Here is a 16,652-nt window from a genome sequence, read left to right as displayed (position 1 = left end):
ACGAACAAGAATCGACCCCCAAAAAATGAAGAAAGATTGATAGTGGATAAAATTTGCTAGTTAATCGTGACAATATTAGCAAGCTACATGGATGTTGTCATCTGCTGCCAAAGATCGAGACGATGAACCACCCAAATGCGAAAAGAAACGACAAAACAACAAGAACATTATCAATGAAAATCAATGAAATATATATATATATATATATATATATATATATATATATATATATATATATATATATATATATATATATATGTATATATGAGTGTAAAAGACCAAGAAACAGTCAAAATATGACAAACACGACCAAAAACAGACAAAAGGTTACCAGGAAACATCATACAACACGACAAGAAATGTAAAAAATTTTTTTTTTAAATTGTTCCAAAAAAACAAAAATAATTTTCCCCCAAAAATATTTTTTTTAACCAAAAATGAAAAAAAAGGGGACCAAGAAATGACAAAAATACTGTCAGAACCCGAACAGACGGTGGACCCAAACGCGTAACGTTTTCACACCAAGTTTTATTTTAAGGAAACGGGGCAGTCATGTGTGGGAAAAAAAACGCCAGCGATTCAGCGAACATTGGGCAGAAGAAGTGAGACAGAGAAGTCAGGCGCGGGAAAACAGAAAGCCAGGACAGGACAGAAGGGATCTATACGAGATACAGGCAGGATACACAAGCAGATACCGGACAGGACGGGACAGACGGGATCAATTCCGGATACTGGATACACGAGCAGGACACCGGACAAGACGGGACAGAGTCAAAATGCTTGCCTTGCAAGTGCAGAGGTTCATTGACTGATTGACAAGGAGTGAATGAGAGCACTGAGTTTAAATAGGAGGGGAGCCAATCTGGCAACAAGCAGCAGCTGGCACCAAGCGAGCGGGCACAGGTGAGGGCAATGGGCAATTGTGACAAAAACGACAACCAAAGGACGAGCAAAACAAGAGCAAAACTGCAAAAAAACAACAACAAACAATTATAAATAAAAAAATACAATCATAATCAAGTACCTCAGGAGGTAGAGCGCTCGTCTTGGGATCAAGAGGTCGATTCCCGGCTTCTCAGTGTTATATGTCGAAGTGTCCATGGGCAAGACACTGAATACTTAATGCCCCCAATAAGCAGGTAGTTGCCTTGCATGGCTGACGCTGCTATGGGTTAGTTCGTGTGTAAAAGGGAAAATTGTGAAGCACATTGTAAAGCGCTTTGGGAGGTCATTGACTTGAAAAGCGTTATAGAAATGCAGGCCATTTACCATTTAAAATAATGGATTTTAAAATAAGATACTAATTATGTGCGTAATGTTGCATTATTATGAGTAATATATTTTTCAAACGGACCACCAAACCTGTTTTTAATTTTTTTTTCTAGGTTTTTTTGTTACTTTTTCCCTCTATTTTTGTTTATTTTTTTCTTCTTTTGTTTACTGTTTTCTCAACTTTTTACTACTTTTGTCTTTTTTTAATTTTCCTCTCAGTTTTCCTCATCTCTCATCTCATTAGCTGCACCGCTTATCCTCATGAACTGTGCCGCACATGCGCTAACCACTGCGCCGCCGTGCTGCCCTCTCAGTTTCCTTTCTTATTTTATTTTTGTTCCTTCTTTTTATTTGATTTCCCTCTTTCTTTCCCATTTCTTTTTTGTTTTATTTTCCCCCTACATCTTTACCAGTAGTTTTTAAAATATATTTTGTTGTCCTTCTTTTTTCTCTCCTTTCCCCCTTTTTATTGTATTCTTTTTCTCCTTTGTTTCTTTGTTCCATTTTTTATCTTGTTTGTTGACTTCATTTCACCCCCTTTAAGGGGTAATTTCTTGCATAATGTTACATTATAATTAGTAATATTCGGCTTATAGAAAGAAAAGCAATCTTAAAAGACGTTTGGGAGCTGAAAGCGTCGGCTCTTCTGGTGAGCCGAGCCGAGAGAGCCGTTCCTCAAAATCCAGTCGGAATTTCCATTACTGCTCCTGAAGCAGAGTTTCACGCCCCCCTCCTCTAAATAATCACTTCCTGCTACGAGTCGAAACAGAGTGATGTGATTGGACAATGGCCGCGCGGTGGGCGGTCCCAATGCTTAGCTCTCTTCAACTCGGGTTACAGTCAGGCTTGAGAGCAGCCGTAGTGCGTGCGTTCTGAACACGGACAAAAAAAAGAAAAAAAAAAAAAAAAGAAAATACGCCGGCAAGCAAGGAAGCGGCTGGATTGTGAGCCACTCTGCTTGTGTTTTCCAGGTTTTCATTTTTTAAATTCCGGCACAGGCACGTACTCCATTGCTATTGTTAATAGTTATTTTCCCCTTGTAATCTGGAGCGCGTCAGAGTCGGAGCACAGATCCGGCGGGACTGCACGCCGAGCAGCCCCTGGAGACCGGAGAAATACTTACAATAGAAACTCACTTTATTCGCAATTAGAACAGCGGGTTGTAAAAAAGACCCTTGGAATTTCTTGGAGCTGCTGGACCCCCAACCGGACTTGAGCCTGATGGATGGATGTGGAGGCAGCGACAGGTACCAGTAGATAACCACAGCGAGATTTGACGAAGCTGTAGTTTCTTTTTAGTTGGCTTCTCTTGACCCACAAGACTCTTTATCAAGGCCACTGAGCCCGGACTAGATTTCACCAAGTTGGCCCCAAGGACATGAACGCGATCGCCGGCTCACATGCTCCCGACTGACCGACTCTCACCTTCCCACCCGCCCGCAATCTCATAAAGGCTGCCCCGATTCCGCGCTGCCGTGCTGGGCGTTCGGCTTCAATCTTCTCGGCACACTCTGCACATTCTTCAGCATGGCAGTACTTGGTTGTTGGAAGTATTACCTTTGGATCTTAATCTTGACGTGCAGAACGGTTCTACTTTCAGCCAAGTCTCTGGAGACCATCATTTGGAACTCGCAAAATCCCAAGTAAGTTTTTGCTCTCGTTTATTTTAGTTCTTTACTCATGTTAAGGTTATTAGAAACCTTGCAAGAGTGCAGTCTCTGGTTAAATGTTGTGTGAAATGTGGCAATTATTCACAGCAAATTTGAAACATTGCTTTTTGTGTGTTGATTACATACCTGTCAACTTCAGGCGATTGCTCCCATCACCAACGATTGCAATTCCCCGTTTAAGCGATAATAAATCTTACAAAGACAACTTGGCACCTATTTACTCAAGGCAGACTATGTAAAACAGGAGTCTCAAACACTATTTTCTTGGTGGCCGTCAGAGCTTGGGTTTGGGTGAAGTTGGGCTACAAGAAAAGCATACATAAAATGTTCACAAATATCCTTGAAAAATCTCTACACCAAATTCGTTCTAAAAATGAAAAAATATATACTGAGGACATAGACGTTACCAGCCCGTTTTGGGGGTTGCTCAAAACCCTCTAAATTCAACAGAAGCCTCCCCCAAAATTATTGCGTTTTAAAAATTCTCCTTTATATATTAAAGGACAGGATAGGCTTAAATATGATAAAAAAAAAAAAAAAACGCCAGATGAAAAAAATGTAAATAACGCAACATTGGAAACACTTCACTGCCTTGAAATGGTTCAATCCATTTGATTCCTAGCACCCACTTGCCCCTCTCCCCGCAAATAGAAAGTGACACTCCTGAACAGTGTAGAATGATCCTAAAACCTTTTAAATGAGATATAAAAACAAAAACCAAAAATTACGAGCCAGACACTCAGAATGCTCAGCATCCCAAAACCCTGAGCCTTAAATTGCCCCAGATTGAGAATAAGTTAGAACATAAATAAATAAATCGGGAAACTCTTTATGTGTGAGTCGATAAATTGAAATATTAAAATCGGGTTCTAATGACTGCCTTTTAATGAATGCCTTTAATTTTCTGAATACAAACTGTTCTGGACATAGCTTCTTTTAAAATTATTACTCTTAACATCTAACTTCTGTGATATGTGATGATACAAATAAACCCAAGTTGTTTTTTTATAACCACGATCGAGTTTTTGACACAGAAGAAACTCAACAAAAGTTATACGAGAGGTGCATCCACTGCCCTTTAAGCCTCAGTTCAAAAGCTGGGACCATATCATCCTCGGACGAGGCATCAATATTGAACTCTTACATTAAACTCACATATCAAGGCAGGAGCTACACAACCGGCCCTCCTGCCACATGTATGAGACCCTTCATTTGAATAGAAACAAAGGTAATTCGTGTGAAACATGTTTATATTTGTAAACAACACAAACTTTTTTTAGCATATTTTTTAGCTCTTTCCCTACCTGCAGTAAATACAGTGTTGGTTATTGTACAAAGCAGTATAGATTAAAATGTTAGCTTACTGGACAAAAATGTTTTACGGGGTACTTAATTTGAAATCATCAAAAAATGTTTTAAATAAAGGGAATACTGATAAGTTGACAGGTTTGTGATTAATTTCAACCACCAGCTAGGTGCGCACACACTATAAACAATACCTCACTACAAGCGGCATGATAAATGGTTCATTCTAACAATTTGTATACGCCACATTAAGGACATTTGGGCTGTAATCAAGACTCTGGGCGTTCTCTGAATTTTCCACTCATTTCCTCCTGAATTGTTGCAATCAACAGGATTTCGATTATCAGCGGGTTATTAAACAGTCCAAAGTTGCTGCCCCGTTCAAAAGAATCAAATTTGTCCAAGGTTTTCTGAACTTTGGCTCTTGGAAGGGAAGCTTTGCACCTATCCGACATTGACCCACACATGCGTATGAAGCCGAGGTTTCAGATGGATAAGGGAATACACACTGGGAGCTGAATTGCACTTGTATCTGGCTTGTTGTTTTCTGATCTTAGTTTTCAGATCCTGGGAAAAAGATTGTATTATTCTCCACAAAACGAAGCAGTGTGAGCCCAGACTGCTTATCATAAAATACATTCTGGTAGCGATTATCACCCTCTCAAGCTCAACTCCCGGGTTTTCATGGTGTTGGATGGCGCATGCCTTGTGGGAGATTTCAGTCAAAAAGAAAAAAAAAACACAAAACAAAAAATAACCTCTGTATGCTTGTAGATAGGGAACTGACCTTCAGCAGAAACTGAGGCCGGAATTGATTTATCCCTTAAATGTCACATGTCATAAAGCTCGTTCTGTATACACGTGTACTAGAATGACAATAAAGTAGATCTCTCTCTCTCTCTCTCTCTCTCTTGTTGTGCAGCCGCTGGGTAAGAATATTAGTTGTGTTTGTTTGTGTATTCAAATGTGCACAGAATGACCGCCGACCAGTCTACCTCCATTTACCTTCTAAAGCAATAATCCAACGTCGGATATCCAAGTTTAACTCAATCAAACACCCTCGGCGGGTTGGAGACAAATGAAAAAACAATGTGACATTTATTACTTTTATTGATGTATTGCTGATGTCACCTGAAGGAAATTTCTTCAAAAGTTGCCACGCCGCTTCGGGCGGTCAAAGACGATCCGTCCATCTGTTTCCGGCGTCGATTCCCCAAGCCGGTCGAATATTTCATAAAGTTCACAGTGGAACAATAAAGAGGCTCAGCAAAGTGTTCCCCCCAAATCTAATTATCCCGCTGCTGTGTGCTTTGAAAACAATAGACAATTATCTTGCCGTTCGCAGGCCGGGCAATAACAACAGACAAACCTGTTTTTCTTCTGAAACATATCCGTCAGCAACGCTTTCTGACGGCTAATAAAAAAAGGAACGCTTGTACAGCAATCAGCATTGATGTTGTTGTGTTTTTTGTCTTTAATAAATCCATCTGTGTGCTGGTCTGTATTACACCACTGTGATAACACAGCGCTGTACAATACAGTACACTATCAGGTGACTTATCTGGATTTATTATGTCTTACTTTCTGTTTCTAGTTTGGGGAGAGCTGCTGTCTCAGCTAATAAATTAATACAGCCCTTTGCTTGGACAAAGTACCACGTAGACACCAAATATAACAATACCGGCACCTCCCCACAGGCTATGAGTTATGAGCCTAAGTATAGGAAAGCAGGAGGCCTGGCCCTGTTATTTTTGTTTAGGTGTGAGTGTGCGTTGCTGCTGGTGCGCCATTAGTTATCGATTTGAATGTTTGGAACTCTGGCGCCTGTCTAATCAATAACTGAAGTGTACCTAATTGATTTCTTTACAAAGTCTTTGAAAAGCAAACGTACGTAATGACAAAAGTGCAATGCGGGTGTCATGTTCTTTAAAAGGTATGCCACACAAATTTAAAGAAAGAAGGAATTCTAGGGACTATATAAATAGGACTTACAGGTCTTAGTACTTTTTGAATCATTATCTACTTTCCTTGCTCGGTACCATCGTATTTCTCTGTTGCTCGCGCACCGCCATCATTCCAATCGTCCGGTAAATTTGAAATTTCCCTCTGTTGTTGTCATTAGCTTTCTTGTTATTTTTCAATCAACGCGTGAATATACATTTTCTTGTGTTTTTGATTTTTTGAGGGGTCATAGGTAGCTAGTGCTGTAACACTTCAATGACTGAAGTCTCTGGGAAACATTGATAGACTTTAATTTTTTTCATCTCACACTAATTTCCATTTTGTGAATACATCATTTTCAAAAATATCATTTTATGTCTAAGTTTATGGGATCCACTTTTCTGGTCACACTGGAACATGATAGTGGGAAAGGGTCAAGTGGTTTTCTTCGGGTAATGGATGGTTAATAAGTCAGAAAATTAGGGGGTGAAATGATGACTTGAGTTATTCATGTACCTTGCTGCCTATACCTTATACCTGCTTGTTTACATGCACCATTTAAAACAAATTCAAACTGAATGTAGCAATAATCGCTAATCTGTTTGATACTTTTATAATATCATAATAACATGATAATATTGTGACAAAGCCAACTTGATAATAAACCTTGCTTTACAAAATAACACAGGGGCATCAATGTCTTGGCACACAATTATTTGGAAGTTGTTCTTGGCAGTGTCTTGTTTCGTAACAGCTGACTTGACACAAACTGTTGTGGGGTTTCCCCCAAGTGCTTTTTAAGCCCGGCAGGGCACATGATTTTTGACGTCTCCTGGGGGGGGGCTATCAACGAATAGTAATGCCCAACCAACCACTTTTGTCTAAACTCCATGTTCCCATCCACAACCCCTCTCTTTGTTTTTAATACGTCTCAAGCATCAAACAGAATTTAGGATATGTACGTCTTTTCGAGTTGTTATTTACCAGACAAGGAAGTAGCTTTTTAATTTGTATTCATACATTTCTAAAATAATTTCCTGCTGCTGGATTATTGGAATTATTTTGTAACAATCTTGAAACACCGGTTAACTCAAACCAACTTTGGTGCTGTTGGCCAAGATAGTGGTCCAATGAAGAGCAAAGTAATTGTTCAGAAAACCAACTAGATTCACTGCTCAACAACTGTTTTGAAACAGAAGTTTGCAACGTTCACATGTCCCATTTATGGCAGTGAAGGTAAAATAACATGTTATATTTGATTCATAAATTATTTATTTTATTTTCGAAGGGACGCTGTTTAATATTTGACCACTATATGTTGCTGTATTTTGTAGCGCCAATGTTTTTGAACCCCAGAGCTTCTATTTTGTTACTGAATAGTGCAAAGCACTACCCATTAGAAATGCATTTCCAAAATAGCAACTTATGTTGTTATTGTGTTATTACCAGGTTGCAATTATTAGAAGGCGTTAAAAAAGAACTAGAAACAGACCAAATTTGGTCGGTTGAATTTTTGTCTCAACTTACACGAGACACCAATCGGATGTATTTTAGATGTTTATTGATCAATGGGATTACTTCACTCTAAATGTATTATATCAAATGCTCATTTTTGAAGGAACTATAATGTTTTTCATCTGCCTGAACAAAAGAGTTCTGGAGATAAGTGTTTTTCACATGATTTGCTCTCCGAACTTAATCAAAATAAAAGGTTAATTATGAAAATTATGTTCCTCGCGTGTTTATCATGTTAATTAAAGAGACTGTGTGTTAGAAGATTACAGATACCGGAGACTCAGAGTAAGCAAACTGCTCTACTTTTTGCCCAGCCTTTTGCAAAGAAAGAAGAAAAAAGTAAAGAAAGTTAAAAAAAAACAGAGGAAAAAAGTGAATAAATGAAAAAAGAAATAGAAAGAAAAATAATGAAAAAAACAAAGAATTGAGGAAAAATAAATAAGAGAAACAAAAGAAGAAAAAGAAAGGACAAAGAAAAAAATAAGCCAAAATAAGGAAAAAAGGAAAAAAAGGAATGAAATGGAAATAATCAGTTTTTGGGGGTTCCCGTTGCAGGAAGATGATGAGCAAACATGTCAGCTCCCACTTAGTGAGCCTCATGTTATGTGAAATAAATACTACTATCTCAACCAATGAGAATAAAAAATGCACTCATATATTCATATATAGTTTATATATTTTTGGTTATCGTCCAAAATTAATAGTTTTTTTTCCAACCATTTGGAGGCAACAAATTATACACACTGTCCCTTCAATTAAGAAATTAAAAATTACAAACTTTAAATTTAGTTACTATCTGTAATCCAAGACATTTTATTATCACCTTTTACACTTTTATCACTCACTATCAAAATTTACTTCCTCCTTTGATAAGATGTTAAAGATGAGTACTAATCAAAACCGCAATAGTCATCAAACTTACTGGAGCATTAAAGTCAAGCATTTAAAAGTGAGTCAGACATTGAAGGTCAACACACAGCAACACTCCAAAGGGAAAAAGTTGCAGCAACAAATTATACACACTGTCCCTTCAATTAAGAAATTAAAAATTACAAACTTTAAATTTAGTTACTATCTGTAATCCAAGACATTTTATTATCACCTTTTACACTTTTATCACTCACTATCAAAATTTACTTCCTCCTTTGATAAGATGTTAAAGATGAGTACTAATCAAAACCGCAATAGTCATCAAATTTACTGGAGCATTAAAGTCAAGCATTTAAAAGTGAGTCAGACATTGAAGGTCAACACACAGCAACACTCCAAAGGGAAAAAGTTGCAGCAACAAATTATACACACTGTCCCTTCAATTAAGAAATTAAAAATTACAAACTTTAAATTTAGTTACTATCTGTAATCCAAGACATTTTATTATCACCTTTTACACTTTTATCACTCACTATCAAAATTTACTTCCTCCTTTGATAAGATGTTAAAGATGAGTACTAATCAAAACCGCAATAGTCATCAAATTTACTGGAGCATTAAAGTCAAGCATTTAAAAGTGAGTCAGACATTGAAGGTCAACACACAGCAACACTCCAAAGGGAAAAAGTTGCAGCAACAAATTATACACACTGTCCCTTCAATTAAGAAATTAAAAATTACAAACTTTAAATTTAGTTACTATCTGTAATCCAAGACATTTTATTATCACCTTTTACACTTTTATCACTCACTATCAAAATTTACTTCCTCCTTTGATAAGATGTTAAAGATGAGTACTAATCAAAACCGCAATAGTCATCAAATTTACTGGAGCATTAAAGTCAAGCATTTAAAAGTGAGTCAGACATTGAAGGTCAACACACAGCAACACTCCAAAGGGAAAAAGTTGCAGCAACAAATTATACACACTGTCCCTTCAATTAAGAAATTAAAAATTACAAACTTTAAATTTAGTTACTATCTGTAATCCAAGACATTTTATTATCACCTTTTACACTTTTATCACTCACTATCAAAATTTACTTCCTCCTTTGATAAGATGTTAAAGATGAGTACTAATCAAAACCGCAATAGTCATCAAATTTACTGGAGCATTAAAGTCAAGCATTTAAAAGTGAGTCAGACATTGAAGGTCAACACACAGCAACACTCCAAAGGGAAAAAGTTGCAGCAACAAATTATACACACTGTCCCTTCAATTAAGAAATTAAAAATTACAAACTTTAAATTTAGTTACTATCTGTAATCCAAGACATTTTATTATCACCTTTTACACTTTTATCACTCACTATCAAAATTTACTTCCTCCTTTGATAAGATGTTAAAGATGAGTACTAATCAAAACCGCAATAGTCATCAAATTTACTGGAGCATTAAAGTCAAGCATTTAAAAGTGAGTCAGACATTGAAGGTCAACACACAGCAACACTCCAAAGGGAAAAAGTTGCAGCAACAAATTATACACACTGTCCCTTCAATTAAGAAATTAAAAATTACAAACTTTAAATTTAGTTACTATCTGTAATCCAAGACATTTTATTATCACCTTTTACACTTTTATCACTCACTATCAAAATTTACTTCCTCCTTTGATAAGATGTTAAAGATGAGTACTAATCAAAACCGCAATAGTCATCAAATTTACTGGAGCATTAAAGTCAAGCATTTAAAAGTGAGTCAGACATTGAAGGTCAACACACAGCAACACTCCAAAGGGAAAAAGTTGCAGCAACAAATTATACACACTGTCCCTTCAATTAAGAAATTAAAAATTACAAACTTTAAATTTAGTTACTATCTGTAATCCAAGACATTTTATTATCACCTTTTACACTTTTATCACTCACTATCAAAATTTACTTCCTCCTTTGATAAGATGTTAAAGATGAGTACTAATCAAAACCGCAATAGTCATCAAATTTACTGGAGCATTAAAGTCAAGCATTTAAAAGTGAGTCAGACATTGAAGGTCAACACACAGCAACACTCCAAAGGGAAAAAGTTGCAGCAACAAATTATACACACTGTCCCTTCAATTAAGAAATTAAAAATTACAAACTTTAAATTTAGTTACTATCTGTAATCCAAGACATTTTATTATCACCTTTTACACTTTTATCACTCACTATCAAAATTTACTTCCTCCTTTGATAAGATGTTAAAGATGAGTACTAATCAAAACCGCAATAGTCATCAAATTTACTGGAGCATTAAAGTCAAGCATTTAAAAGTGAGTCAGACATTGAAGGTCAACACACAGCAACACTCCAAAGGGAAAAAGTTGCAGCGAGAGACGCTCTTGTTGACCTTTTCCCAACACAACCCTCTCTTATGCTTTTTTTATTTTTTTTATTTTGTGGGCTTCAAATTTAAGAGGCCCAAAAAAGAGTTTCCAAGCCTCAGCAAAATACGAGTTCAACATCGGCGCAGCCAGTCTGACTTTATTTTTTTCGGAGGTGCGCAAGAATGTTTCCCAGCCTCTCCCATTGAGCTTGTTTGCCTCCTGAGCTGCAGCAAACAGGCTGCAAAGACTTCAGGTCATGAAGTAAATATTAGCTCGGAAGGGGGTAGAACCCGAGGACACTCTTGGCAACCTTGTCCGATTATCGTTAAATTGGCATCGCTGCGGTGTTCCGGGCCACGGTCGGCATGATTTTGTGTGTGCAGCACAGCAAAGGGACGTGATCAGTCATAACAAAGTGACATTTTCTGCAGTAATCCCACTCAGCTAAATGAGGGCTAATCCGATTTGCTGTAATCAAATGCTACTGTCTTTTCAATTTATTTATTATTTTCATTTTTTCCATAAACCAACAAAGACATAGACATATTCAAGATTTTTTTCCAATTTGGTAATAGATAAAAAGATCGGTTAGCTATCGTGATGTAAAAATGGCCAATTATCCAGCATGAAATAATACCATACAATACAATGTAATGTAATGCAATATAAGATATTCTATCCATCCATTATCTGGACCGCTTATCCTCAGTAGGGTCGCGGGGACGCTGGAGCCCATCTCAACTGTCTTCGGGCAGTAGGCAGGGGAAATCCTGCTCGCGGGAGCGACCGAACGGCACCTGCGGTGCGCGCAAGTAAAAACCCTGTCGTGAATTTGTCCCCGATCGTCCCGGGCGGACGTAAAACCGCCCAGCTGTACGACTCTTAGCGGTGGATCACTCGGCTCGTGCGTCGATGAAGAACGCAGCTAGCTGCGAGAACTAATGTGATTTGCTGCTGCGATTGGCTGGCAACCAGTTCAGGGTGTCCCCTGCCCACTGCCCGGAGATGGCTGGGATGGGCTCCGCCCCCCCCGCGACCCTAATAAGGATAAGCGGTGCAGATGATGAGATGAGATGAGATTTTTATTTTTTTTGAAGGGGCGTCGCTACTTCGCAGATTTTCACTTTTAGCGGGTGGTTTTGGTCCCCATTATCTACGATAACCGAGGTCTCACTTTAATATATAAACATATTTGAGTAATGACTGATCAGTCGAAAAATATCGCTGACCACATTTGCCGCGGGATTCAAACCCAGATCGTGGCAGTGAGAAAGCTCATTGTTGGACTTCTAAGAATTTCGAGAGATTTAAGAGAGAAAAGGCTTTAGATTTAACCTCGTCATCACACTATTTTTACCCGGTACCACGTTGTTGAACATGTGGGGCAAATTATTGACAACGTAACCTATGAATACAATATGAAAATTACATTTGACTTAAAATAGTGTGAAACAAAATGCCTTTTCCTATGTCACCTACATCAGTAAATTTAGGCTTATTCTAAAATTATTTTTATTGTTATTATTACTCTTGTTATTTGGGAGTGGCCCACAAGAATATTGCCAGACCTAAAGCCGGTTCCTAGTCCAGAAAAGGACCACTGTTGATCCATTAATGCTCAGTTGGAGTATTTCACCCTCCCGAAAAAGACGAATATGGAAGATATTTTTGTTAAACACGACAGCGACAAAATCAATATTCAAAACACTCCGGTGCTCAGGCGGTTTTAAAAAATGTGCTCGCTAAAGCCGAAACCGCCAGAACCTGTTGAACGAGAAGCAGAACTAGAGCCGGCCCAGCAACAGGATTTGCTCGGTTGCCCTGCCTGCTCCCTTCCACAGGGAGGGTCAGAAGCCTGCTGGCCCCCTTCAGCCCCCGCGATATGCACCTCGCTGCCCCTTTCTCTCCGATTGTGTTTCCCTCCGATAGCGATCTCATGACATGCCGAGAGGACTTAGAGGCCGGCGGCTCCGACCAATGAGGGGAACCTTTGCAAAAGCAACTGGCGGGAGCGCCGCTGCAGGGCCACCCTGCGCCGCAACAGTACGACAGCTGCACAAGCTTTTATGTGCGTGCACTTCTGTTGTTTCAGCCCAGCGACAAACGCACCTGGGCTCCAAAAAAAAAAAAAAAAAAAGAGTAGCAGCTCCTTGGGATACTTTTCTTAGGGTGCAGAAGTGTTTTCTTTTCCTTAATGGTTTCAATCCAGATGGAGTCACTCTATCTGCCGCCACTGAAAACTGATGATACAGATTTCTTCTTCCGTGTTTGTAAACAAGTGTGACGTAGCCAAACTGCGCGCGCATTTTTGAGGCAGAATGGGGGGATTCATGTCAGGTTAAACCTGCTGATTGACAGAAAGGGATCATAGATAGTAACCTCTCAAAAAGGCACAAGGTATCTGCAAGCAGCAAGATAGCCACTTAATTTTAGAGACCAAAGTAAAAAAACAACAAAAAGTTCTTTTGATCGGCGTTCTTTTGATAGTTTTGCGCCTATCCTCAGTAGGGTCACGGGGGTGCTGGAGCCCATCCCAGCCACCTTCAGGCAGAGGGAAGGGGACACCTTGAACTGGTTGCCAGTCAGTTGCAGGGCACACAGAGACAAACAACTCACTCGGTCATTCACCTCTAGGGACAATTTGGATTCAGCCAATTAACCTGACATGCATGTTTATGGAATGTGGAACGGGGAGAACATGCAAACTCTGCATAGGAAGGCTGGTAGCTGGATTTGAACCCATGACCCGAGAACTGTGCCTAACCGCCCTATGTTTATGTGTATGCAGACATTTCTAAAGATGTCCACAGTCCAGTCAGTTGTTTTATGGCTTGCAGCCACTAACTCCTACGGTGCATTTGAAAAAGTCTGTTTCCTATAGAAATTTGAAAAAAATAATGTTCCATAATATTGTGATTTATGCATCTGTACAAACAACAGCTGGGCATGCTGTTTTTGTAAATTGTGACTCCCCGACTCAAAACTCAACTCACCATACAAATCTTCCTTTGCTCTATTCAAACTCGTACTGCGACACCCTGTTTTGGCTCATCAGTGCGCACGCATAGTGTGCTGATCTGGAGATTGCATAGGCTAGAAAGGGTATTTGTGTTTCTGAAGCAGTTGCGTATTCAGCAACTCTGTTCTGTTAAACGACTCATATAATGAAATAAAATAAAATATCTTCCCACGGTACATACTCTGTTCCCGCCCGTCTGATTTGACATGATCTACGGTTTGTTTTTCTTTGAAGGCATATCAGACGACTTATTCCAAACTGGAACAAGAGCTGAATGGAATACATAATTCGAAAAGGCAGGGCCCTTGCCACAATGATTCATCCCATTTTAATTACTTGATGGACAGAACATTAATTGAAATGATCAGCGGCCAATTCTTAAGTCATTCATCACAAAAAGGTACCGTAGTTGTTTATGTAGCAGGTCATTGAGTCTATTTTTCCTCTGAAAGATCTCTCATACAAATTGAGCAATGAGAATGTTACTAATACTGCAATTTTAAAGGGAATGTGTATTATTTGACCACTAGTTGTCAATGTATGGTGTAGTACAACTGAAAATAAGTGCTTAAATTCACATGAAAGAAGACACATTACGGTGGCTCAAAATGACCCAAATGTTCTTCTTTTCTTGTTCTTGTTTTCCCTTCTTTTTTCATTTTTTTTTCATTTGGCATGGAAAGAGACAAAAAATGTTGCGTTTTGGTCGCTTTGAGTCTCCGCAGTTTGTATTCTTCCTTGTGCTTCGTTACGCTCGTTTTTGCTTGCACTACACAACACAGTGACATCTAGTGGTCAGATATTACAGACTGTCCCTTTAGGATGACTATGCCACCAAACTTATGATGAACCCATTTTATTGAGAATGCATTTTTACCACTCAAAGAAAAGGGTGGTACAATACAAGGTCAGACAATTATATTATATTACATTACATTAACTACTGTACTATGGAATTAGAAAAATGTACATGCACTGTACCTTGAAAAAATATTTCCGCTTCTAGATGTTTATACAAAAGCAACAGTACAACAATTATTTTTTTGCCAATTTGGTACAAGTACTTTTATTGGTGCCTTTCAATTAATAATGTTTCCGTTCTTAGATAATATGGCTTATTTTAAATAGTATTATTCTTATTTTACGATATTTCTTCTCTTACTGAACGATATATTTTTCCCTCGAATTTTAACTGGAGTTTTTGCAACAAAAATAACAAAAATGAGAAAAATGTAAAATAATGTTTTGAAAAAGGATAAGACACATTTGTTAAAATGAGCACGATTTTCTAACAACATAACAAAAAACGGGAATATATTCATCGGAAATATTGTCTTGCTTCACTAGTTTCCTCTGATTTTTTAACTTCAGATTTTCACAGCGCTGGATTTTATGAGAAAGTGGAGTCCCCCCAAACGGCCATTAGAGAACCTCCAAGTGCTAATACTGGAGCACTTCTCGGTTGACTGTTGAATTTTGCACATAAAACTACACCTCAACTCTTTACAATCCAGCACATTATTGAGAAGGTATAATCACCATAAAAAGCTGCCAATTTGATTTAAGTGCGCCCGAGGGCCACTCGGAACAAGCGGCGTTGGTACAATTTCTGCTACTGTTGCCGGTTTACGCACACGAGGGCCGCGTGTGAAAGGGGCAAGTGTAAGCTTATGACGGACAGCAAACGAGCGCTTGAGAATGTCGCCAGCCTATTGTTCTTTGTTTAACCGCCGTGCAAAATTAAGGAAGTGTGAGGAGTGTGCCATTGAGGCCTTGTGAAAGTGTTAAGAAAGAATGAAGAGTGGCTATTGCTAAGGGGGTAGTTGATACGGATGAAATATTGTATACCGGATTTATTTGTGTACACCACGCACTCCTGATTTTGGATTCAAAATCGGTATACATTTGTGATTCACTTTTCCTGGGCTCAGCCTTTGCAGATATATGCAACACTAATTGAACCCGGGTCATGGTGGTGAAAGCGCCACATCCTAACCACTGGAGCACCAGTGATTAAGACGTCATCATGAAAGGATTTAGATTTTGTCTCATCATCACGCTATTTCTATTCACGGTCAGAGAAGGAAATTAACTTTGTTTTGCATTTTACATAATACAATGACAATTTATTGTTCTATTTATATTCTTTTCTTTTAATTTGAGCATTGTTGAGTGACGAACGTTGAATTCGTGCGGCAAGGTTTAAAATCATTTAATGACAACTATGAACAACATCAAATTTATTTCATTTAATGTCCTTCCAAGTCCGATTCATGATCAGATGCACCAAATAATTGTTTCCTTCTCATGGTTTTTTGTCTTTCTTTATGTCTTACTTACTGTTTTTGCCATTCTTTAACATTTGTTTTTGGTACTGTGAATAAATACAGTGCGATGATGAAATATATAGGAGATATATATATCATGCCTTTTCGTATATCATCTTTATCACTGGTGGTCCAGTGGATAGCAATCGGCGCTCTCACTGCTGCAATCCGGGTTCTATTATTGTTGCATCCAAGGTTTTGCCATCTTTTTCGACTGACCACTCATTGCACCAATATGGTAATATTCTACCATAAGAGAAGGGATATCTAAAGAAAAGTTGTAAAACAACAATAAAATTAATAAAATGTACAGAGCCACAGCTGCAAAAATATATATTCTTTTGACCCATGAAAAACAATACTTAAGC

General features: G+C 38.3%; 1 protein-coding gene across 1 annotated transcript in view; it reads left to right on the top strand.

The window, feature by feature from the left end:
* Nucleotides 1-2,122: 2,122 nt before the first annotated feature.
* The window catches only part of efnb1 (ephrin-B1), a 150,540-nt gene continuing 136,010 nt past the window's right edge, over nucleotides 2,123-16,652 (top strand). Inside the window, exon 1 of the mRNA XM_088344437.1 lies at nucleotides 2,123-2,915. Within this exon, the coding sequence (XP_088200563.1) occupies nucleotides 2,800-2,915 (116 nt within the window). The 5' untranslated portion in view covers nucleotides 2,123-2,799. The remainder of the gene's footprint in view (nucleotides 2,916-16,652) is intronic.

This window comes from Urocampus carinirostris, chromosome 9 (genome assembly GCF_059441175.1).
Source record: "Urocampus carinirostris isolate Australia breed hairy pipefish chromosome 9, RoL_Ucar_1.0, whole genome shotgun sequence".
In the NCBI taxonomy this organism is placed as follows: Eukaryota; Metazoa; Chordata; class Actinopteri; order Syngnathiformes; family Syngnathidae; genus Urocampus; species Urocampus carinirostris.
The sequence above is the reverse complement of the archived record's forward strand: the minus strand, read 5'-3'. Positions and strand labels throughout refer to the sequence as shown.